At 46.1% G+C, this 26,783-nt stretch overlaps 1 protein-coding gene across 1 annotated transcript in view; it reads right to left on the reverse strand.

Moving 5' to 3' along the window:
- OXSR1 (oxidative stress responsive kinase 1) overlaps positions 1-15,245 on the reverse strand; it is a 102,395-nt gene extending 87,150 nt beyond the window's left edge. The window contains exon 1 of the mRNA XM_080339339.1: positions 14,766-15,245. Within this exon, the coding sequence (XP_080195465.1) occupies positions 14,766-14,835 (70 nt within the window). The 5' untranslated portion in view covers positions 14,836-15,245. The remainder of the gene's footprint in view (positions 1-14,765) is intronic.
- Between the last annotated feature and the right edge of the window lie 11,538 nt (positions 15,246-26,783).

Raw genomic sequence — 26,783 nt, forward strand, 5'->3', positions numbered from 1 at the left:
CGCAATCGAAGCCGGAGGTCCTTTTGGCAGAGATATCTGCTTCAGCAATGCAAATGGCCAGGCCAAATGATCACAAGACAAATAGCAAATCTTGGCTCTAGAACAGTATTACCCCATCACATGCAATGGCAATTTTAAGCAGCTACATAGAAAGAACACAAAAACACAGTGCTGCCCAAGCTTCAAATCCATCCCACTACTGGAAACTGAGTTTCAGGTACCCTGAGAGATGAGAAAACTCACACAACTGTTTCAATCAACAAGGGACATTTTCCATTACAGGCTCAGAGCATCAGACTTCATCTTAATGTTGTATCAAATCCCCTCTGTAGAGGAAACACTTCCAGCATCAAATGAATGTTAGAAACAATTCAAGTTGGAAGAAAGCCCTGGAGGCCTTTAGTCCACTCTCCTGCTAAAAGCAGGGTCAAATCCCAAATCAGGTGTGTGAATCAGGTTCCTCAGCATCAAATTCAACCTAATTTTGAGTATATTTAATAGATACTTCCACAACATTTTTGGCTGTTCCTGTGCTTGATCGCCCACATGGTAAGGCTTTTTTTCACCTCACTATTTAATGAGATTTCCCAACATTGCTCACAGCTCCAGCCTTTCATCGCACATCTCTGCAGAGTCCAGATTCATCTCTTCTATAACTTCCCAGTAGATAATCAAGGCAGCAACACCATTCCCTCCTTAGTTAACTCTTCTAAAGCCGAAGAAATCCTGAACCTGCCCCCATAAGTCGCACTCCCAAGTCTCTCCCAGCATTAGATCAGGCTCAGCTGGACACCTCTGCACAACCCTCCCCTCTCCTCTCACCCTTCCCCAACACACACACACACACGACCTCTCTATTTTTAAGCGAGATCTGGAATCCATCCTCTGCTATCGGGAGCGTGGTGCCAGAAAGCCGCTCATGACGCAGGCTCTGTTTATAATTGTGCCCCCGGGTTTTCCTCTTATGAACAATGCACACAAAACACTTCCCTGCAAGGCTGATCTGGACCCAGCAGTGGCTTTCAGGCTCCAGGTATCCAGTTTCAGGAAAAAGAAAATATATATAATAATAATAATTCAGAACCATGTCCTGTGGGCCCTGGCATGATCTCTCCAAGGGTTTCTCCTACACCAACCTAATAAATCAACCTGTTGTGATTAGCTTGCAGAAGCAGCAGTTTGCTCCATTCAACATATTTTTATGGAATTATATGTCTATAACAACGAGCAGAAGATCCAGCTGTGGAATTACACACGTATACCAAGGTCTATCGGTCATAGATGTGACGACAATGGTCCTCACTGCAGATCACAGACAGGACACCCAAAGCCCAGGAGATCTTTAAAACTTCCTAACACAGACTCTATTCACAGCTTCCACTGCAGGCACAGGGACAAAAACCTCCATCTCCACATGCCTCAATTCTTTGACAACCTTATGCCAAAGAACTGTGGGAGCCCTGCTTTGTGGTTACTCATTCCAAGGACAATACAGCAATAAAACACGAAGCCACAAAACTGGCAATAAAATTTCCTAAGCGTTCTTACAGAACATGGGGCAGATACAGATCTAATTAAGCCAGAAAATAAACACCAGATTGCAAACTCTGACTGATCTTGCATTGTTTGGTCCATTTGCTATGAAGGCAAAGTTATGCCTCTATTTTCTCCACCTCATTTGATGTCTCCAGTGAAAACAGAGTCCTCTTGCAAAGAATAAGCATCTTCTAAAAAAACAAGCTAGGAAAAAAGCCTACTCTTCAATTTGCAGCCAGCTCAGTATGGGATGGGAATACTTCTCTCTCCAAACAGGACTTAGAGTCCACTACATGTCAAAAGTCTTCCTGGTACAAGCCCCATGATTCAGGAAGAGTGAAATAATGCAATATTAATGGTCCTTGAATAGGGTCACAGTTCTTCAAGCCATCTCCCCACTATGTGTCAAATTTCTGCTATAGAATGGAAGGTGCAATCCATGCTGACAGTTCCAAATAGCATTAATAAAACCAAAGGGAATTCATAATGGGGCTCGGACATTCCTAGTACTGCCACAGAGAGGACCAAAAAAATCTGCTCACCTACAGTAAGGAGAAAGGTTTCATAGCAAATTGTCATCTACCCAGCCCAGTACTGCAGGAAGAGTGTTGCAAATGTTAATGATACTAGAAGTGAAGTTACAGCCCTGGATCAGCATGAAGATCACTCAGGTGCTTTAGCACTACTCAGCACAAATGCAAACAGCACCGTGGCACAGTGACACTGGTACAAACACTGCGAGCAGCAGTGAAACCACTAAGGGAGAATTCCATCAGCTTTGTTCTGGTTGGGAAACCTGTGGGGAAACGAAAGCGGCAGCAGAGCAATCCATGGCCATGACAATGAAAAAGCTGCAAGATGCCAAGAGTGAGCAGAGCTTCCCCTCCTACAGTAACACAAGGGGTGCAGAGATGCACCCACCCCAGGAAGCTCCCAGAGTTGCACCAACAGACCTTCCCACCACTTGCTCCCAATACAGATTTACTATCAATAGTATTTCCCCCAGAGAGAGAAACCAGGGCTTTACATTTATTTCTCCTCAAGCTGAAGGACAGCACATTCACTGTGCAAGACAGCAATGCTCTATTTAAAACCCTGGCAGAGGCAGTAAGAGGCCAGGTTTAACTTGAGATTAACATCAAGTTAGACTCGATCTTCATGGGTCCCTTTCAACTCGGGACATTCTGTGATTCTGTAATTCTAACTTGGTGCAGCCTCGCTCAGCTCCAGCCGTGCAGTATTTGATCTACAGCAGGGGCAGAAAGATATTAAGAAGAGGGAAAGAAATACTCACTAACATAGTGCAGAGAAGAAATAAATCTTCTATTAAAACAAAGAAGCATAGGCAAAGCCAGAAAGCAAAAGGAGATTTAACTGAACAGTTGTGGGGAAGCCAATTTTAAAGCCTCTGAGCGGGGATGGAAGAAAAGCAGCAATCTCCACTGGCATAAGCATACACTATATATGAAGACACCTGCACTATGTATGCACAGCAGTCCTACAGGTAAACAAAACAGCTGAACTCACATTTACCCGCTGTTTCAAATAAAAAATTCCAAAACTTCGCATTTCCACATGGTCAAAGTCAAAATGCCAACTCCCTCTTCAACCCGGCGTAACTCCCATCACTGAATGCAGCACAGAACCACAGGCTGGTTGGGGTTGAAGGGACCTCTGGAGATCATCCAGTCCAACCCACCTGCTCAAGCAGGGTCACCAGAGCAGGTAACACAGGAAGGTATCCAGGCGGGTTTGAATGTCTCCAGAGAAGGAGACTCCACAGCCCCTCCGGGCACGTTCATTCCCCTTTCAGGCTTATCTTGAGCACAGCCAAGTGCTGCCAACATTTAGCTGGGTTCACGCCAAAGGTGAGTGCACATAAATTAAGACACAGGGCATGTGCTTGACAACACAGATTGAGAAAGGGCAATAACTGAGAGGTAATAAGTTCAGGCACGGAACTAAGATTTAAATAAAATGACTTCTGTTTCACACAGTGATGACTACAGTCTACATCTTTCAATGAACGAATTGGAAGGAGGAACGGAACAAAGCACAGTTATTATTAACACTTGTGAAATTCTATGTTGGTTTCATTTAAATTGTAGGTATCTCTCTTTGTAATGATCTTTGGTCATTTATTCCTGTATAGCCAGAATTCGAGTAGCTCATCATTCTGTGCAAGTTGTGAGGCCATCTATTTCAAACAGTAATCGCACCCCAGGAATTTATGCTAAGACTCAACATTTTCCCCAAGCCCAAGAATTTTTGCTCAATTATTGCATGTTAGCACCTGCAGCATCCAACAGCAAACTAATATTCTAGCATTAACCCCACATGTCCAAAGAATCTCAGAAAATAAGTAGATTTCTGAAACTCAACTATCAAATTCAAAATACAGCCAAAATGTTTGTACCGCACATGAACTTGCTGACAGTGAATTATTCACCATCTTGCTGAGAGCTCTTGCTGTTGACAACAGCCCTGAAACGCACACCTTGTGTGCAGAGCTCAGAGGTTCCTGCCCATGGAAGACAATGTCTTTCTCAAGACTCCTAATGCTCCACCAATACAGAAATACTCAACACTACATATTGCCCAGGTATTTAATTCAGTTTTTAATCTCAAAAAGAGGAATACAAACCCATATCCAGTCACTTATAAGTTCGACATCATATTCAGAGCCAAAAGCAACTGATGGGCAATAGCTGCAGCTCGTTACATCTCCCCATGGCCCCATCAAACTCTCTATTATATTAAAATGACTCTCTGATTTCTAAGCTGCAGGGAGATATCACTACTGTAAACTGCACAACTCGATGCCAAGGTTCCCATAGAAAGGAAGGGGAGTCTTACTGAATTTTTTACCCCACCCCACGCTGCATTGTTCTCTCAAATCTCTTTCGATAACTCTTAGGCAGACAGAAAAACGTCATCTGCTTTCCCCACCTTCAGCAAACATTCAGGTTGGGGATCCTGACAGACTAAGCACAGAAGTGACAGTTTCAGAGAGAAAACCGTCAGCCTGTGAACGTCACACAGGCCAGGGCTGGAACGGAGGGTGAGGAACAGGGTTGGCCGTGCAAAGTACGTCAGCAAGTTATCTACAAAATTGTCACTGGGTCACTTTGCTTTTTTTATTCCAGCAATGAACTGCTTTCCCTCCAGTCTCCAGTTTATGCACACAGAGCTAAGCCAGGCTTTGAGCTGCCTCCTGCCACCGAGCTGTACCGAACTCAGCTGCCATGGCTTTGACTCTACACTGGGACAAGAACTGCAAGGAAAAAACCCAAACAGATAAAAAGCCACTTGCCACGGATAAGAGAAGAATTAACTGGTATCAGCCCACCTAATATTCTCCCCAGCCTTTTCACCGCAAACACCAAAGCATGGAGGAGAGCCTTGGCCAGGGGTTGCTCCTGTGACCATCCAGCCTCCCGAAGCCCCTAGGGTATCCCAAATGAGTTCAAACTAGCATACATCCCAGATCAGCAGGTGTAATTAACCTGAAACCCACCTCAAGAAAAGGACAGAAACACCACTGAAGGAAAGACCAGAGCCTCATTAGAAAATACAAACACCCTCCAACTGCACACGGGCAATTTGGGGAGCACCTTTGAGACCATCTTTCCCACAGCAGCAACTACCATAAGCTCCAAGGGCCAGTCACACAAATCCTGTGTGACCTGCCGCATTTACTTAAGATGCTATTAGCATGCCTAAATTAGATTTTCAGTTTGAAACCAATTATATTTATTTGCTTTCGTGCCAGCATCTCTGGCTAATTTAAAGGGCACCACAGCTATGCAGTGTTAACTCTACACGATGGAAAGTAGGCTCTAACATCCCATTTCCAAACACTCCATTTCCAAACACAGCAATATTACTGGAGAAAGTTTATCCTTCCCTTTTAATCACTGTCAGTTGGCTTTACGGTATACGCAGCAATGTACATATCACGCTGGCTGTCATCAGGTATTACCGAGGCTCAACACACAGCCCTGGTACAGTAGCCAAGCCACTGTTCTCCTTTCCTCCCTCCCAACTTTTATCTCTGAACTCTGTCTCAACTGTAATTGTCAACTGTAGAGGATATTTTATTTGGCCGAGATTCCATTAAACAGAACAATCTGTCTGCATCCAGTGCAGATGTTTGATAGTACAGCGGTTATTCTAGGTAAATAAGCTTTTAAGCATCTGATATGTCCTCCATTGAAGGCTATTATCCTTTCCTTTCAGAGAATAGCTTGATCTAATAATTCTTTTCTGTATCTATTAGTGTGTTCAGCACAAAAGATTAGCCCACTAGTTAAATATTACACTATTTAACTAAGATTAATGAGAACCATCCCTAGAATCTGGACAAGTAACTATGCTCAGGCTGCTAGTCCATCAGCCTCTCAGCTGTTCAAATAAAGATTTGCATCAGTGAGTTGTTCAACAGGAAAAGAGTTCATGCTCAAGACACTTTTTCCAGTCAAGTACAGTTTGCTGGAAGTCAATACCCATGTATTTCTTAGCTGTTAATAGCAAGTTATTTATTAGACAGCACTTGGCACCCTCAACTATAACTTTTACTTTAATTAAGGGATGGAACTTACGGCCTCAACTTTCAACTTGCCTGGTGCACAACCTCACAAGGTGAGAGACATAAAGAGGTTCACAAAGAAGCTGCCTAGGAGGTGAAGTTCTCCCAGGTGAGGATATATAATACATCAGGTTTCCAAAGGATTTCATTTCCACCGGCAGATCTTAAAGAATCAGAAAGCAGAGATGTTTGTAGCCAACACATTTAAGGTTTGGAGATGGCACAAATGCTGAAGTTCTACCAGCTCTGCTGAGTCTTCATGCAGTAGTGTCCTCGCAGATACAGCTGAATGTAAAGCAAGCAGAGTAGAAAACGACTGAGTTATAGATGCATCCTATAGAAGACTGTGCTCCTTCCCACTGTCACAGGGAATCCATTAAGCAGCTGTTCATACAGCAATGACAGGGTCACACGGCAGTTTGGTTGTTTAATAGAACATGTGCTGGTAATTCCCACATGCGCCATTCCAAACACAAGCGCTCATTAATTTGGTATAGGGATTATACAATTTGACACCAGTTATAGCAGGGATCTGGACTCCCTGACCCCAGGAGTCCTTTCTAGCTCTGCCTCTCAGCAGGTAAGCGACAGTAGCTCTCTGTTCCTGCTCTGAAAATTGACATAATTAAATCCATCTCTGGATATTTTGCAGGAAAGGTGTTTACGCTGTGACAAGAAGCCTCGTCTTTAATTTATGAGCTGTTAAGGCATCAGGATAACTTAATATTGTGTTGCCTGCCTGAAGCTGGAGATGGCCCGAAACCCACTGACCTCAACAGGTATCAGCTCCAAGAGCTCAGCCAGCTCATTTTCTTAAGAAAAGTATTCTCTAAGTGCTCCCATTCCATAGCCATTAACCTGCTCTCTTGCTTTCGAAATGCCATCATTTTCCACTACTCTGCACCGTTTTCAAGGCTTCCTTTTCAGAAAGCTGGAATGAACCCTGGATGCCAAGAAAATGAGCTTATTATACCATGTCCCAAAAACCAAAGATGAGCAAAATCTTAACTTGGACCAAACTGAAAATGAAAATGCACAACCTGTCCAACAGTAACTACGGAGCTTTCATCCAATGTTTAGAATAACACCAGTTTTACAAAAAATACATTTAATTGCTGCAAAAATATAATAACCTCATACCCTGACCACAAGCACATAACACAATTCCACACTCAACTAGTTTTTTTAGAACATTTTCCTATTTGACACCACCACCCATTCTAACGAAAAGCAAAAATCGTCAATTAACTCTGCCTTAAGATAAAAGGCAACTCCACACAATAAGCGAGCAGAGGATACCACAGGATACCACCATATGCTCTGCAGGCTCCGTGGGGCACTCAAGGTCAAAATTTCACTCCGCAGTTTTAAATTAATTAACAATTCTATGAATGGATGCAAAGGAAACCGAGCATTCTCCCACACAGCTTTATTAATAGCAAGGTGCTAGCACTAAAAAGAGTAAAGTTTGTGCTTTAATTACCATTTGTAACTATAAAGCTGTAAAGTCTCAGCAAAACCCAAGGAGAATTTACTACAGTAAGAGACCATCACTGAAGTATTTCAGCTCTCACTGTTCTTTAACAGCTTCTTGTACCTCTTCTCTCCAGGATGAATTTACATACACTCGTTTCCTGCCTGAAGGAAATATCCATTTGGGAAAATGCTATAAAGTCAGTTCAGCATGAAACAAAACAAGAAAAGGTTTCTCTCCCCCACCCCCAACTCAGTAGCTCTCAAAGCAAAACAGATGGGACACAAAATAGAAGTTTGCTCAGAAACTAAAACCTTATTCAGAAGAGCTTTTCTGTATCCCCTAAAAAAGGTACTTGAGTTATAAGAGTCAGTGTTGTTTCACAAGCATGAAGTACAAGCTGTATAAAACTTTAATGGATGTGTGGAGGGAAGATTCAGCTAATTTGATGATTCTGTGAGAAACTGAATCAGCGCTGTGGATTTGCTCTGTATTTCATTGACAGATGGGATCTGTGAAACCTTTAAGACTTGAAGACAGACTCGCCAGTGTGCAGAACCAAAGAGGTCTAAGAAACCCTTGCAAGTCATGTTAGACTCTGATTTGGTGGAGGTTGATACAGACTCAATTTATGTTTTTTTCCGAAGGGGAATTTCTCTTAATTGCAAGAAAATCCATGTTAAGCAAAAATTCTAAGTGCAGTGACGCACATCAGGAAACAAAGACCTTCAAGAACCTTGGGGAGTGGTGAAAAGAAAGGACATGAAAAAAGATGATGCGGGATGTTATAACTATTGACTAGGCATGAAAAAACACACTGGATTTTTGCACTTGAGTCACCATAAATCCTTACCTGCTTGTACTACGTGACAGGAGCACATAATTTAGTTTAAAAAAAAAATATGCAAGCTGCAATGATTAACACAAGAAATCCCTGCATTAGTGTTTCAAGGCAAACAACACACCCAGACAACCAAAGGGATCAAACTTACTGTTGACAGAATCCCACACTAAGGTCAGTCTCTTCACTTGCATGAGAAATACCGATGCAGCATCACCAACTTAAGTACCTGTAACCCTCTTGCCATTTAGCTGTATTTCCACCATTTGCTACAGTGAAGACGTTTTATTCAATCAGGCAAGTTGGATTTTGGTCTTAGCACAACTCCCTCCATTAGCATAAGCAGTATTTTGCACATCAGAGGTACCACATCTCTTATACCCCAACAGCAATGACCTTTTGGTAAAGAGCTTGGACCTCCTGTCAGACAGAGACCTAAACCTGCCTCCGAGACCTTCCCGCATGACAGCCAGAAAGACAGACGGCATTTGATGGTTTTTATAGAAATGTCAAGGCTGAACTCCCTTAGGTGAAGTCATAGGAAACCGCAGCAACTTCGAGAGCCAAGTACTTCATATCCACAACTCACTTGCTCAGTTCTAAAAGGGGTGCAGGGTAACAGGCTAAATTCAGCTGGAAAGTCCCAGGATCCTGATATTTCAAAAGATTTTGCAATGTCAAATTCCACTGGCTCCACAGCTATTCTTCTACATCTGCAAAGCTCTCAAGTCTGTCTCTCCCTATTAAGAAAGCTTTAATAACACGGAGTTTACAAGCGCTCCATTAGCATGTCCACAGCTAAATTTACTACCACGGAGATTTATGATGGATATCACCCATTTGACAGGAAATCTTCCAAGAAAATTTGACGAAAATTCAGTTTTTTCGCAATTCACTAACACAATTAGTAAGAAGAACCAGTGTTATTGCCCATCATTTTAAACAGCTCCAACTTTTAATAAAAGGTTACATACTTGGTGGGCAAGCTGCTAACACTCAGAAATAAAATAGATGCTGCCAAGTTTAAATAGACAAATGCTCTGGGGAAGAGCTGATCCTCTCCCAGATTTCATCAGCTGCAGAGGATGAAGCTTCCCAGGCATGTATTTGACAGCCAGCACATCCACCCCTCAGGTGTGCTCAGTGCATCCAAATCTCCCAGCACTCGCCAAGATATTTGAATTAAACTGAAACTATTTAAATGGTATTCTTAAGAAATAAAAGCGTTCAACACTAATCAGCCCAGGAACCTAGGAGTACTGGAAGCAACAGAAACCAACCACGGGGAAGAGAGAACTACTTCCACATTGAACACACCATATGTTTTTCTTCTTAATACCCCAGAATAGCTGGAAGCAGCAGGAACCATCTCTGCCCTCCTCTCAAATCAGCAGAACAACGATGTTCTCTTCCCAGTCAGGCTCCTCCACTGCCGCTTGGCTTCCTACGTCCTCAGTCTGCTTCTTCGAGTGCTTTATCCTCCTTCCTATCGGACAGTAAACAACAGAAACACCCAACAAAGACACATGCACCACTAAACACCTTCTGCTTTCGTTTCCCAAGAGGTGAAGATCAACTCTGTTTAGTCCTGTTCTAATAGAGCAATGGTATCAAAGGTATTAAAGAAATTCGATATGCCAAGTATTCAAAGTAGCCTGGGTGCAGGAAGAACCCACTATTCAGTCTCACTCCATAACATACAATAAAATATGCTTATGTCCAAGCTGCTGAGAAACTGCGGTACTGAGCATCACCCACTTCAGTGCCCAAGCACCATAAATGACCCCTAACATTTTATTCAACAAAACTGCATTTGCCCAAAGATGCTGAAGGGAGTGGAGCATCTCCTTCATGAGGAAAGGCTGAGGGAGCTGGGGCTCTTGAGCTTGGAGGAGACTGAGGGGTGACCTCATTTATGGGGATCAATATGGAAAGGGTGAGTGTCAGGAGGATGGAGCCAGGCTCTTCTCAGTGACAACCAATGATAGGACAAGGGGTAATGGATACAAACTGGAACACAAGAGGTTCCACTTAAATTTGAGAAGAAACTTCTTCTCAGTGAGGGTGGCAGAGCCTGGCCCAGGCTGCCCAGGGGGGTTGTGGAGTCTCCTTCTCTGCAGACATTCCAACCCGCCTGGACACCTTCCTGTGTAACCTCATCTGAGTGTTCCTGCTCCATGGGGGGATTGCACTGGATGAGCTTTCGAGGTCCCTTCCAATCCCTAACATTCTGTGATTTTATATGAGCTTTAACATAATATAAAACAACAAAAAAGGCTTTTCTACCACCTTTAAGTGGAAAAGGTTTACCAATGAGAACACAAAGCAAGTCTTCAAATAAATTAACCAGCCTGAGTACTGGGAATACCCTGTCGGAATCAATTTTGTTTAGCTAGGCTGGGGGGGAGGAGTGGGAATCTGCGAGGAAACGCTAAAATAAAACATATGGCACCAAGACTGAAGTCTAAACACTCAATTTAGTTCTCCAGCAGTTAGAGAGTGTAACATTTTTCTTGAATGGGTTTTAAATAGTTAGGCATATGAAACTGGCTGCAGAGAGCACATGAGACTCACAGGTAACAACACAACTTTTAAAGCTTATTTTTTGAAGTGTGATCATTGGACAAGAGCCTCCCATTCAACCACATTTTTCACACTCACAGACTCCAATTGTACTCTCTGAATATCTACAAGCTGCTCTTTTCCAATGGCAGCACTTTTTCAGTACAGGAGATAACTACACAAGCACAACATGGGTGACCACAGACATTCTTGTAAAATTTGGGGAAGGGGAAATCTGAATTCTAATGAGTTCCTCTATACCTGCAAAAGAAAATTATCCCCATGCAGGCACATATGCGCTCACATATATACACTGGGAAGAATGCACCTAGAAATATTCAACTCCAAAAGATCAGCACGTTCACAGGCAAAGCGCAACTCCAAAGTGATTAAAAAACCTAATTGCTCAGTAAATTGTGACTTCAATTTTCAATTTAAGCTTGATTTCTGAGGGGAGAAGAAACTCCCACCACATCTGTTCGTGCAGCCCGAGTTGTCCTCATGACTACAAAGGAATTTATCAGGGGAGAAAGGGCAGAAGAACCGAGCGAGGTAACACTCCCACCACTCATTTATCTGCTGTTTCTGGCACAGCCAAGAGGATGCTCCGAAATCAAACAGCCACAGGCAGCACAATTCTCATCTTTCCCAAAAAGCAGCAAAAAGTCAGAATGACCCAGTTCCAATCAGCTTCGCTACCGCTAGCAGCATTTCCAACAGGAATTGTGAGATCCAAGGGAACTCTCGTGTGCCACTATCTGATCAGCATGATATCAAACTTTTTTTTTTTGGGGGGGGGCTTCAAAATGACAACTGTCATGATTTATATGCAATCCTTGCTTAGAAGAGCATCTTCACAACCACCAGCACAGGCTACATTTTTCTTTTTAGATGAAAATTTAGACATCAGCATTCACCAGCAAAGACTATCACTTCTCTGGGGGTGCATTTCATACAAATGCTCTATAAATGGCTTCCTCTACCCTCACTTCCATCATATATATTTTTTTGATAAGAAAGTCAGGTTCTGATCCCAAGTAATGTTCCTTGATTCAGTGGAACAGAAGTTACTTAAGCCTAAGGAGGCTACTCAGCAGTTACTAACACTAACCAAGTATAATAACCACGGGCATTAATCCATACCTTTATAATGACATGAGTCATCTCCAGTGCTGAGTAATCCTTTTTTTTTAGTATTAGCCAGAATCAGGAGGGCAGTTCTACAGAAATTCTCTTCACAGGTAGAAAACTTGCTCTTTCAGATCCTACACCAAAATGGTACAGAGCCATCCATGTCAAATAAAAGCCACACATGACTATTGTCAGGCAAAACCAGCACAAATTAAGGAACTGGACTACACATGGATTTTCTTTTTTCTGATGTGGAAAAATAGCTGAGCTGGTAATCTACTGACTGCCAGATGCCAGATGTGAAGAGCGACATTTTTCACCAGGAAGCAACTTCAATCCTTTAAAAGCACCGGTGCAAGGTTCATCTCTTTCCACACCAGGATGTCTCTTTGTTCCTTGCTGAAAGGCTTATACAGCTCTCCAAAGAGAGCTCAGTAAGAAAAAAAATCCACCTTGAGGTTTACAGGAGACATGAAGCAGGAGGCAAGACAGTCCAGCTCAGAAAACAGTGACATTTTGTCCCACAAATCATATATGTGCTCGGAAACTTGCGTCACATCTCCATTCAGGATGCTGGCAGACACACCAATATTTGAAATGAGTAAAGGGGGGGTGGAATAGGAAAGTTAAAAAGTGAAACCATATGTTTGCAATATACACAATTCAGTGTGCACTCCACCACATAGCCGAATGCCAACACGATCTCTCAGTGAGCAGGCGACTTCCAGAAACTTGGTTTACAGAGGGACAGGGAAAAGATACGGGTGAAATTAAATACTCCTTTACTGATTTCTCCCCCAAGTTCCATCAGTTAACGTGAGACAGCAACGCATCTCCATGCTCCTCTTAATACTTTGAGGCTGTAGGAGCAAGTTCTCCTAGGAGCAGAAGTGTATTTACATTCCCTTTTGTTCCCATCCCATCCTGTTCGCCAGCTACAAAGAGCCAGACTGTCCCTCCGCTCCCACCCTTGGATCCTCAAGCTCAAATCCTTGTTTGTGCTGCCAGATCACCCCTTTGCAAGCTCCCTAAAGAAAAAAAAAAGAGCAAAGCATTTCCTACACACACAGATCCAGTTCCCTTTCCCCAAATGGGCGGGATGTTCTCCCCCTTCCTCCCTGTACCTTTATCTCCCGCTGCTCAAAGAGGCTGATCATCATCCTCCCCAGGGTGCATTTTCCAAAGGAGGTTTAAAGGGCTGAGCTGTAGGATTAGTCTTTCCCATCTTTCAGGGGCATTTTCTCCTTCCTAAAGCTATGCTGCTCCCACCGAGTAAAGGAAGAGGACAAAGCCTGATCCCACAGAGCAACAGGGATTTCCAGAAGGATTCCCCCCCCGCACCCCAGCTTTAGTTCCTTCCTACTTTTAAGCAATGCCAAGAATTTAATCTCTTAAAACAGCATTTTCACAAACTCTCCCACCCATCTTAACATAAAACAAGTCTCCCCACGAGGCAGAGATGGAAGGCCTGGGCACGACAGCACTACATCATTTATAAACTTCAAATAAACATGCTCCACAAAGATTGCTCTAAAAATTAACCTTCTTCCTAAAAGCCTTTGGCCAGCAGCCTGTCTTGCTGCCTCCTGCTTTATTTTGTGTCTCCAGAGAGCACGACACAGGAGGCACTGACCTTAGAGTCACCTGTGGCACCACCTCAGATGTGTCACATACTCGCCCTAGAGCAATATATCCCTCAAACACACACCCCAACAAAATGGTTGAGACAGCCAATAAATCAGTACAGCAGGAGGCCTTTGGTAAGTGTGCAGCTTGAAGTGAAGAGAGTAAAAGGAGAAAAGAAAAGAAAAATCATTTAATGGAGAGAGCAAGGGCTGGGGCCTCGAGCTGCGAGGACAATGAATGAAAATCCACAGCAACAGCAAAAACTCAGGATAAAAGGCTCATTTGGCAACACTAAAAAACCCTCCGTCCCCGCACAGACCAAAGCAACGTGGGGCTCCCAAACTGCTAAAGAGACCAATCGTCCCCCTAAAATCAAAGAGGGTGCCCTGGAAGGACAGAGCCCACGTTAGCACTGGAGTTTGGTCCCAGTGCACCCCAATTCTCACACTAAAGACAGAGGAGCCCCCAGAGCGTGAGCCCCGTCCTGCTCCCCCGTGCTTGAATGGACACACAGGGGGAGAGAAGGCTGGAGATGGGGAGGGTGGCCCCCAAACACTACCTCCCCAAGCTGAGGCTGGGACAACCCCCTGCCACCCTATGCGGGTCCCACACACGCGTGAGGGGGGGACCAGCCCCCCAACATCCACAGAGAGGCTGCGGAGGGGGCACCCCTAGGCCCACCCCCCCCCAAACACACACACCCCACGGAGTGGGGGGTCTGAACCCACTGACACCCCCGTGGCGCGGGGGGGAGGATGATCCACACACCTCCCTCGCGAGAGGCGACAGACCCCTACTTAATCACTTAATCAAAGGGGCTCCCAAACCCCCACAGCCCTCAGGACACGGGGGCAGACCCCCCCTCACACACACCGCTGGGGACACACGCTCCCGCTGCTTCACGGGGTGTGTGACAGGAGCCCCCTCAGCTGAGGGGACACAGACATCCCCCCAGCCCCTTCGTGGCCCGCACAGACGCCTAGCGCCCCAGTCCCGCGGCCACTCACCGATAACCTCCTGCAGCTCGTAGTCATCCTTGTTGATAGACCAGGGCAGCGCGCTGGGGTCTTCGGCCATGGCCGCGCCGCGCCCGCCCGCCGCGCCGCGAGGGGGAGCGCCACGCAGGAGCGACGGAGCGGACAAGCGGCTACGCTGCCCCGCGCGGCCCGGCCGCCCCGACGCCCAGCCGAGCCCCCGCGACCCCGCCGCCTCCTCCGCCGCCGCTACCGCCGGCCAAACTTCGGCTGCTCCCTCCACCTGCCCATGCCCAGAGCGCGCTGACGTCACCCGCGCACTCCGCCGCCGGGCTCACGCCCCGCCCGCCACAGCGGGGCGCCGCCCGCCGCCATCTTGAGCGTGGCGCCCCTCCGCCGCGCCACCCCAACCACGGTTTATTCAACCGCCGCCACCCCTTTCAAGAGACTGGTGGCGGGTGGGTACGGCGGGCTGGCGGGCGGAAGTGGGCGGTGGAGCGGGGAGTCTGTAAGGGGGTGAAAGGGAAGGGCGGGGATGCCACACACAAGATGGCGGCCGCCCGCATCTTCCCCCCCCCGCAGGAACGCGGCAGGAGGGGCTGCCGGTTTTAAGCGCCACTGCGGGCTGCGATTGGCTGCCGACTGCCGAACGCGCAGCTCCCATTGGCGGAGAGGCTGTCAATCACATTTTGTCCTTCTCCAGGGTCCCTTCGCCTACGGGGCCGTTGGCCGGAGCTGGAGCGGCGGGAAGGGCCGCCCGGGCCGGGGCCTGGGCCTAAGCCCGGGCCTGAGCCCGAGCCTGTCATGAGGGGGTTCTGGGCCTGTCGTGAGGGAATTCCGAGCCTGGCAGGTGGGAGCAGGCCTGGGGAGCAGCGTTCCAGCAGCCCCTCTCCCAAACATGGCCTGTGGTGTCTCCCCGGTGTGTCGGACACGTTGGAACCAACCAACAGAAGGACAGAAAGTGATGGTGCGGCCTGGCCTGGGTTTGGTCCGAGAAGGACATTTTGATTGCAAAGCCCAAACCAATGACCCTCGTCTCCTCTTCTCCTTCAGGGAGCAGGTGTGCAACCCGGCCCAGGCACTTTGGGGATCCACATTCCATGTTTAAAAATAAGCACGAGGGTTACGATGGGTATGGAGGGATCAGGAGGTCTGGTTGTCTCCTCGCCGCCTCCGAAGATGAGCGATTCTCCAGTTTCCCAGCTGGCAGATGCTTCTGCTCGCTTTACGCTGCAATTCCAGCATTCACGGGTATAGATTTTAACACCCTAATCGTATGTTTCATGACCCACAAGTCCATAGCTGGAGCTGGGTGCATTCAGAAGTATATCTGGTAGTCTGTGGGGAAACAAAAATAAAAGAGCGAGAAATATGAGGCTAAGTGCTACAGAACAACCCCAGGTTCCAGTATCGGTTGGGAAATTACATATTAGAGAGCAGTGTAGGGGAAAGGGACCTGGGGATCCTGGTGGACAGCAGGATGACCATGAGCCAGCACTGGGCCCTTGTGGCCAGGAAGGCCAATGGTACCTGGGGTATATTAGAAGGGGGGTGGTTAGTAGATCGAGAGAGGTTCTCCTTCCCCTCTACTCTGCCCTGGGGAGACCACACCTGGAATATTGTGTCCAGTTGTGGCCCCTCAGTTCCAGCAGGACAGGGAACTGCTGGAGAGAGTCCAGCATAGGGCAACAAAGATGATGAAGGGAGTGGAGCATCTCCCTTATGAGGAAAGGCTGAGGGAGCTGGGTCTCTTTAGTTTGGAGAAGAGGAGACTGAGGGGTGACCTTATTAATGTTTATAAATATATAAAGGGTGAGTGCCATGAGGATGGAGCCAGGCTCTTCTCATTGGCAAACAATGACAGGACAAGGGGCAATGGGATCAAGCTGGAACACAAGAGGTTCCACTTAAATTTGAGAAAAAACTTCTTCTCAGTAAGGGTGACAGACACTGGAACAGGCTGCCCAGGTGGGTTGTGGAGTCTCCTTCTCTGGAGACATTCAAAACCCACCTGGACATGTTCCTGTGCAACCTCACCTCGGCGTTCCTGCTCCAGCAGGAGGATTGGACTAGATGATCTTTTGAGGTCCCTTCCAATCCCAAACATACTGTGATACTGTGATACTGTGAACCCACTAAGGCTGCTATCTATAGACTTCAAGTGTTCGCAGTTCAGGGATCTATTCTTTTTCTGACATAAAACAGATAAAAAGGCACATCCCTCGCTATCAGATGTCATAGTCACCATCAGAGCTGATGGAGAATTCCCATATCAAGTTTCGTTCTTCTTTCCTGGTCACTGTTCTTCCTGTAGCTTGATGTCAGGCACTACTGCGAGTCACAGAACATCACTTGTACATATTTTTAGCTTATTAGGACAAATTCCCGAGATGCCTCTGATGAACCAGGCTTTGTAGAAGGTCACTGTACTCTGCCAAATACATGGGCTGACAGTATTTTCACTTGTTCTACCTAATGCTGGACACTAACTCCTTCCTTCTCCCCTTTTTTATGTCCTACAGAAGCAAGAGGCCCACGGTCCCATCTCACTGCTGTGCAGGCTCTCAACTACGATGGTCTCTATCCACAAGGCAGAGCTTCCAACTGAAAAGCTGTTTGTTTTTTCTACTTGTGTATGTTAAACATTCCCCTGCTCAGCGATTTTTAATGTTTGCTAAATATGCTTTAATTACTGCCTCTGTGATCTTTTAACCATGCTATAAAAGGGGTTTGTGTAGCAATTAAAAACAGGTTTTACCCCAGAGCGTGCACTCGGGTGGCCAGTGTCGTATTTCTGATAGCTAGCAGCATGTTAAAAATGGATCTGAGCCAGACAACAACACAAAGAGACTTATACATGCTTAATTTTACCAGAGTGTTTTTAAAGTCAGAACCATATTTTGAATTCACTTATTTTGGGCTGAAAATCCTCCCCCTGAAGGCAATGCTAAAACTCCTATTGATTTAGATCAGTGGGGTAGGGTTAGGCCCACAATGAGCCTTGTTCTTTAAGAATTAGCCCAGACTTTGATTTAAATTAAAATTTAAAATGTGCACTGACAAGACCGCCAGTGGCCACATGAGCATACACAGATGAATGTTCTGTTTCAGTTTCCCAGCTCTGCAGTGGAAAACACATTTCCATGTTTTTAAATCAAAATCTCTCATTCACATAGAATCCGGGTTCCACAAATTTTGGGTTGTTTTTTTAAATGAATTTAGCTTTTCGGGTCCCTCAAAAGCCAGGTGTTGCTGTTGCATTCAGTCATTCAGCGGGATGAAAAAATGCAGCTGGCTTCCACTAAAACCTTTAATCCTTAGTCCACTTCAGGTCTCCAAGCAGCACCTTCTCCTGTTTCATCACTAATATTCTGTTCATCTTAGTTTTCCTGATTTGTGTTATTTCGTCTGTCTTGTGTAGGTTGTTGGATCCTCAGGGCCAAGGCCTTTATGAAAGAGCCCATGAAGTGGTGCTACTGAATCAAGTGCTTTGTTGTAATAAAAAGAAATTTCAGCAGAAATCTGAAGTGGAAAAGCAGTTTCCTGGTGTATCCATGTCTGCTCTGGACCAGGCTTTAGGGGAGGCTGAGAAGTGGAAAAACTCCAGATGCCTTTCAGGTAGGATGGCTGCAGTCCAAGAAAAAGCTCTCAGAGCTGGGCTTTCCCATATATTTTGACTTCCAGTAAAACTCCAGCGTGATGAGAGCAGGCAGTGCCCTCCTCCCACGGATCCTCCTGCATGGTCAAGGCTTTTTTCTGACACCTGCATTTCACCCATGTCCCCAGGGCTCGTGTTCCCCAGGAGCCTTTGCACAACGGGCACACAAGGCACATTTGCTCATAAGGCACATGGTTTCCTGCCTTTGTGGGCCAAATACTTATTGTTTCAGTGACACTTACTGGCACTATCCAGCTCTTTGTCTGGTTTTTTGTTTAGTTGTGGGGGTTTTTTCCATTCATGTAATATTTGCTCTCGTAAAACCGATGTTTAGTTAGGTTAGTGATTACAGAATCACAGAATTGACTGGGTTGGAACAGACCTCAGAGATCATCAAGTCCAACCCTTGGTCCAACTCCAGTCCATTGACTAGATCATGGCACTAAGTGCCATGTACAATCTCAGTTTAAAAACCTCCAGGGATGGCGAGTCCAGCACCTCCCTGGGCAGCCATTCTAATGCCTGACGACCTTCTCTGCACAGAATTGCTTTCTAATATCCAGCCTCAATTTCCCCTGGCAGAGTTAAAGCCCATGGCCCCTTGTCCTATTGCTGACTGCCTAGGAGAAGAGACCAATCCCCACCTGGCTAGAACTGCCCTTCAGGTAGTTCTAGAGAGTGCTGAGCTCACCTCTAAGCCTCCTCTTCTCCAGACTAAACAAGCCCAGCTCCCTCAGCCTCTCCCCATAGGTCTTGTGTTCAAGGCCCTTCACCAGCCTTGTTGCTCTTCTCTGGACCCGCTCCAGCACTTCAATCTCTTTCCTGAACTGAGGATTCTAATACTCTGTGCACAGACATTACCAGCTTTGTACCTATAAAGGATCCTTGATGGTTAATGTATTTTATCATCACAAGCATAAATATAAACTAACCTTGTTTATACTTGGGTGGTAGAAAACTGGTCTAAATTTATTGAGATTTCATCTTACTATTCACGTGGACTCCTGGATATATAATTTTCTTCTTGTTCCAGTATAAGTTGCTCTTTCAGAGCAGCCACGTAGAAGCACTTGTCACAGCTCAGCGGTGCTTGGGGCCACGGTATTTGTTGCTGCGTTTCTAGTTAAAGGCTTTTTAAGGCATCATAAACCGCTGTTTGTAAATGACTGTGTGTTGCCTACCATGATTCTTGCACACAACAGCAGTTAATGTGCTTATTGAACTGCTTGGTACGGGCATGGTTTGCTGGAGTGAGGGGGAGCCCAACAATGCCGGTTTTATTGCGTTCAGAATGTGTGTCGGCAAGCAGGGTGCCTGACCTTGTTTCACTACAAAATTTGCCCGCTGTTCATTCTTCATGGAAACACCTCCAGGTGGATTGAAGGGACCTTACTCTGTCAAACGGCAGCTGATTATTTAACAAAGTAAACTGCACTTTATCTCCGGGCATTTCTCCTTGCAGCTTTGTTTTGGCTTTCGAGAAATAAGGCAAGGACCAAGCAGCAGTGATTTAAAACCTTCCAACTGGCGCAAGTTTTTAATAATTGTTTTCAAAACACAAGCAATATGCCAGTCTAAACCACAGCGGCAGGTTTTCCTAAGTCAGCCTGCGTACTACCGCATATCTCCGCCCCGTCATTGAGTGCCAGTGTGCAAACTCATTTTAAATTCGCCTTTGAGGTCACTTTGAAGTCAAGTAGCGAAAGGCCTGGTTTTAACAGGTGAATTCTGGTTCTCCCTGTGTGTTTACTGAAAGCAGCTTTTGCTTTGCAAACATGCTTCTTATCCCATCCCTGCTGCCTCTCAGGAGAAACGCTGTGCCGTTCTCTTACTTCCTCCACCAAAAATACCTCCCAGATTTTAAGCTCCTTCAAATCTTGTATAAAAATCCATGCTAGGTTTAAGAGATAATTATTATAACAAGATCTTGATTACCTCATACCTGAACCACAGTTTAATAATGAGCTCTTGCACTCCTCTGGTTTACAATAATGCTTTCTTCATCCTGCTTTGCCTTCACAGAAGCTGATGAAAGACACTTCACATACCGGTACCTCTTTTCACCCTGGGAATGCCACAGCTTCTAAGGACGAGAAGGTTTTCCCACTGGTCTTTTCTGTGGAGGGTAAATCTCCATCATAAAACATTTTCTAAGCCACAGAGCAGGACAAGAGGGTTGAGAATGTGTTTCAGAGCTTTTCCCTTCCTCGTTGAAAGTGGAAAATAAGCCCAATGAAAGCACCTAGACCCCGATGGACAAGCAGGTACACCTGGCCTGCCTCCTCTTTTGTGGTGAATGGAGGGTGGCCAAGGACTGTTGGTTCTATTATGAAAGCTCTGTGTGTGCATTTAAGACCATTTCGGACACGTTATTATTCAACAAAACTCTTTTAGAAAAATACTCAGTCTGGACATAACTCTTGAGAGAAATTTAGCAATGCCACAGAAAATCCCCTCCTTGCCACTTGCTGTTGCAGCAGAGAAGCCCCGAGTGTCCCTAGATACTTAAATCTCCTTCTGAGGGCTGACCATGGCAGGACTGAACACAAAAAGCAGATTTGGGAGGAGACGCTGCTGTTCTCAGGTGATACAGCACAGATATTCTGTCAGCTGGGAGTGCTTGGATCCAATTTACAGCTGGCAAACTTTGAAGAAATAAAAGAAAACATCTTGTGTGACATTAGCATGAAGCAGGATGAAGTCTCTTAAAAGGCAGTGAGGAAAGAAACCCTAGGAATAGAAAGATAAGGTTGAATAAGATTTCATTCACTTCTTGCCACCTGGGAATAAGTTTTGTGAGGGAATGTTGTTCTTATCCTTATAAACGGCCAATATCTTCCTGAACCCAGCTAAACTGAAGCCAGGCAGGGTTTGTGGTTCACATTAGCAGATTCTAATGACATGAGTTTACAATAATAGTCTAATAGTTCAGTGTAACAGTGACTCACAGCTTATTACTATGGTGATAGGAATGTAAAGGGATCTCATTTGAAAAAAAAAATCTATTTGGATAGTTCACATCCTTTCCTCCTTACTCATGAATTCCTGTGTCATTGACTGCTGGCTGCTAAAAATAGGATCCTTTTTGTATGTCTAAAGTAAAGGAAGACCAAGAATCAGAGACAGTAGGAGGGGACCAAGGTCCTTACATACAGAGGCTTCAGGAAATATTTGTGATGTACTCAGAGAGTGCAGGAATGTTTTCAAAAGATGGGAGCAGCCTAAGAAGATATTTTGCAGAAGAAGTAGAGTTAATGAATTGCACCAGCTCCCAGCTTTGATATATTGCACCATGGGGATAGGAGTATTTGTCTCTCTACCAGATGTAGGACCAAGCTACAGTTTCATGTTGGAGAAGCTGCTCCACTTCAGCAGCAGCAGAGGAATCATAGAATCGTTTTGGTTGGAAGAGACCCTCAGGATCATCCAGTCCAACCATAACCTAAATCTAGCACTAAACCATGTCCCTAAGAACCTCGTCTGAACACCTTTTAAACCCCTCCAGGGATGGTGACTCCACCACTGCCCTGGGCAGCCTGTTCCAATGCCTGACAACCATTTCCAGGTAGAAAGTTTTCCCAATGTCCAATTTAAATGTCCCCTGAAACAACTTGAGGCCATTTCCTCTCATCCTATCGCTTGTTACTTGGGAGAAGAGACCAACCCCCTCCGTGCTCCAGGCTCCTTTCAGGCAGCTCAGAGATCAGAAGGTCTCCCCTCAGCTCCTGTTCTCCAGCTGAACCCCCCAGGTCCCTCAGCCGCTCCCATCACACTTGTGCTCCAGCCCCTCACCAGCTTCGTCTCCTCCTCTGCACTCTGTCCAGTATTTCAATGACCTTTTTATGATGAAGGGCTCAAAACTGACCCCAGGATTTGAGGTTTGGCCTCACCAGTGCCCAGTACAGGGGATGGTCACTGCCCTGGTCCTGCTACCCACACTATTCCTGACACAAGCCAGGATGCTGTTGGCCTTTTTGGCCACCTGAGCACACGCTGGCTCCTGTTCAGCCACTGTCAATCGACACCCCCAGATCCCTTTCCCCAGGCACTTTCCAGCCGCTCTTCCTCAATCCTGTAGCACTGCATGGGGTTGTTGTGATCCATGCGCAGGACTTGGCCTTGTTAAACCTCAGACAATTGGCCTCAGCCCAACGATCCAGCTGGTCCAGATCCCTCTGTATGACCTTCCTACCCTCCAGCAGATCAACACTCCTGCCCAGTTTAGCGTCGTCTGCAAACTTACTGAAGGTGCACTCAATCCCCTCATCCAGATCATTGATAAAGAGATTAAACAGAACTGTCCCCAGTACTGAACCCTGGGGAACACCACTCATGACCGGCCACCAACTGGATTGGGCTCCGTTCACCACAACTCTTTGGGACAGGTCATCCCCCAAGTTCTTTATCTATCACAGATACGCCCATCCAGGCCGTGAGCTGCAGCTTCTCCAGGAGAATGCCAAGGGATACGGTGTCAAGAGCTTTAGGGAACAGTCCAGGAGCATCCCCAGGGACTGACAAGAAAGAGGAGCCACAAGAGGAGACATCTCAAGTCATGAACATCTCTTAAGGACAGCAGTAGGAAGGGGGAACGGGAAGACACAAGCAACGTGTCTGTGAGTTAAATGGATTTACACCACCACCCCTTCGGAAAATGACAAAACTCACATGGCACCCCAGAAACAAACCACTGAAGTGTGAAATCCTGCAGCAGGGAAAGCTGCCACAAAGAATCAGAAACTGATTTAATGGAGAAAAATTGTCTGCTGCTGAATTTGTGCACAACACTGGCTGAGAGAGATGCCCAGCTCCTGAGGTCTTCGCTGCGGGCACCGTCTGGCGAAAGGTGCGGAAAGCAAAATCTCATAGTTGGTAATTCTATGTGTACTGAGTGCTTCCTCTTCAATACCGAACAATTAAAATCGATGACAGGATGCTAGGTAACAAAAGGAAATGACTGATCAATATGCATGTCTTGGAGCTGAAGAAAAACCCGTCTGCCGAGAGCAGCATGCTGATGAGGCGACATTGCTGAGAGCTCACATAGAAAACCTTAAAAGCTTCCATTCCCGATGCTCGATAAAACAGTGTGGCTGAGCAGATGCCAGAGGCAGCGCCAGGAGAGGTTAAGTCACCAAATAGCCTAAGAATAACTGTTAGAAAAACAGGGAATATTCATTTTTAGACTAAATAGCTTTAGAGTAAAAACCATGATGCTTCTTTTCTTTGCCTTTCTTTCTAAAGGTCTCCAAAGCCCTTTACTGATACTGAAAAATTATGTTCTTTGCATACCCATGTGAGGTTTTAGAGATGCTGAGACACTGACATTTTAAGGCCAATGCCCATTTTAGTCCTCAGCTCAAAGCACTTTCAATCTCATTTCCACATGTATTTCAGTTGGGAATGTCTGCCAAAAATCAAACACCGAATCTTCACCAATTCAGTAGCTTCAGATTGGTCACCCAGAACACTTTTGAAAAGGCTCCTGTAAAGCGGTGCGCAGGGTCTGCTGTGGCCCTGGCAGGACATGGACTTTCAGGTTCCCTTACCCAGTTTTCCCCTCCCGAACGGTATTTTTTGTTTCTGAGGCAACAGATCATAAAGTGGCACACAAGCAGTTAAGCACTTTAGGACTTGCGGCTCATACCTTTAGTTCTGCTGACATAAGCTTGTCCTCAGCCTGGGTCCCCGACACTGCACACAGTTCAACGGGGCAGCAGGAAGGTGTGTGTGAAACGGGAGGAGGATAAAAGTTCCAAGCAGCTTTTTGTAAAGAGACATAGTTAAGTGTTTTGTGGCCAACGCAGACCACATTCGCTCCCTACTTCCAGTCCAGCCCCACCAAAACCCAACCCAAGCAAGCCTAGGAACTGGGGAAACTGGAATCAGATATTCTCTGCTGGCTGCCAGCCAGGAGAAACTCCAGAGCACAGATTGATAGAATTATAGAATAGTTAGGGTTGGAAGGGACTTCCAAAGCTCACCCAGTGCCACCCTTGCCATGAGCAGGGACATCTTCACCAGCTCAGGTTGCTCAGAGCCCTGTTCAGCCTGGCCTGGGATGTCTCCAGGGATGGTTCATCCACCACCTCTCTGGCCAACCTGGGACAGTGTTTCACCACCTACAATGTACAAAATTTCTTCCTCATGTCCAGCCTGAATCTCCTTCCTTTAGTTTAAAACCATCACCCCTTGTCCTATCACAACAGGCCTTGCTAAAAAGTCTGTCCCCATCTTTCTTACAGGCCCCCTTTAAGCACTGAAAGGCCACAATAAGGTCTCCCCGGAGCTTCTCTTCTCCAGCTGAACACCCCAACTCTCTCAGCCTGTCCTCCCAGCAGAGCTGTTCCAGCCTCGGATCATTCCTGTGGCTTCTCTGGCCCCTCTCCAGCAAGTCCATGTGTGTCCTGTGCTGAGGAACCAGAGCTGGACCAGCACTGCAGGGGGGTCTCACCAGAGCAGAGCAGAGGGGCAGAATCACCTCCCTCCACCTGCTGGCCCCGCTCCTTGCGATGCCGATGAAGTGTTGATGCTCTGAACTGAAGGAATGATACATCCCACACTGGACAGCAGCTCACATCTGCTGGTGCACCATGGAAACCATCTCATCCAGCTGGGGCAAAAGAAACCACCGTCTGGTGGGCACAGGCAGCCCAACCTCTGCCGCTGCATGAGCTGCTTTACCAGCAAAATGGGAGGAGGGAAAAGAGTGTTACTCAGCTGGGCTCTGCCACAGGAACAGAAAATGCATTGTTTGTAGATCAGACTTTGGAACAGCTTAACACTTAAGTACACCTTCAATTAATTAAAGCTTTGCAAAGCGTGGATATAACAATATTCATTCTCCTGACTAGATTTTGCTACAAAATAAACAACTTTGCCAGGCTGGGCTTATCAAGAAGTTGGGTCAGGTTCAAAATCATCTCAAAATCCTGGTGGGGATCAGCTGAACTAAAAATGACTAGAATACAGACATACAAAAGATGTACAGATGAGGTTCTTAGGGACATGGTTTAGTGCTAGATGTAGGTTATGGTTGGACTCAATGATCTTAAGAGTTTCTTCCAACCAAAATGATTCTATGATTCTGCGATTCTATGACACCTGGAGAAAATTACCTTTAGAGAAATATTTGCACACAGAGCATGTCTGATGGGCTGGTAAAACCCCACAGGTCTCAGAGGTGCTTTTCAATAACCTCTATTATCACGCTTTCCAGTAATGTGAACCTTGTGGGGTTTTTTGGCTTTTGTTTCTTTTTATTGCCTTATTATGTCAAACAACATTTTCCTTCTCCTTTTTTACAGATAATTATTTTCTTCCCTCTGTTCATTTTCTTCTTACAAACGTGCCCTCTGGACCAAGCGGTGCCTTTATCACGATAAAGCAACTGTTTTCATGTCAGCACAATGAAGAATGGAATTTGATCCATGGAGGAGCAATGCTCCATCTTTACCCTCCAAGCTTACAACATTCTGCGGTGGTTACTGAATTTCCCCAGGTAAACGCTGTCCTCCGATAAACGAGGAAATGGCACCGACCTTCCTGCGTTGGAATGAAATAGAGGACTGGGAGCATTTCTTCTGGCATAAGAGGAATAATAGCAAGAAAGAGCTATGGCAGCTGCGCCCCCTGACCCCACTACTGCTAAATACAGAATCACAGAATCGACTGGGTTGGAAAAGGCCTCAGAGACCATCGAGTCCAACCCTTGGTCCAACTCCAGTCCGTTTACTAGATCATGGCACTAAGTGCCATGTCCAATCTCAGTTTAAAAACCTCCAGGACAGTGAGTCCAGCACCTCCCTGGGCAGCCATTCCAATGCCTGACCACTCTCTCTGCACAGAATTGCTTTCTAATCTCCAGCCTCAATTTCCCCTGGCAGAGTTGAAGCCCATGGCCCCTTGTCCTATTGCTGACTGCCTGGGAGAAGAGACCAATCCCCACCTGGCTAGAACTGCCCTTCAGGTAGTTATAGAGAGTGATGAGCTCACCTCTAAGCCTCCTCTTCTCCAGACTAAACAAGCCCAGCTCCCTCAGCCTCTCCCCATACTGCTCAAAAACATCCAAACAGGTGAGCGGTGTAAAGCGGCGCTGAAAGCGATGGGATCGGCAGCACGTCTGGGAGCAGGACCTTCCTGCCAGGCTGCTCTTGCCAGCGATTTTGAGCTAAAATAATGAATTCAGGGATGGTTTCCTTATCACTGCCCATATGCTCGGTCATAGTAGCCATAGCAGAGATATTACTTCATATGCTGTACAGGATGTATTGTCCTGCAAGCAGCTCGCGTTTCGCCTCGTGAAGCGCAGCCCGGCCTTGACCTCCAGGAATTCCTTCCAACCAACGCTCCCGTGATTCGGTGATCCTTCGGCTCTTCCCGCTGCAGGGCCT

This window comes from Nesoenas mayeri (genome assembly GCF_963082525.1).
Source record: "Nesoenas mayeri genome assembly, chromosome: 2".
NCBI classification, from domain to species: Eukaryota; Metazoa; Chordata; class Aves; order Columbiformes; family Columbidae; genus Nesoenas; species Nesoenas mayeri.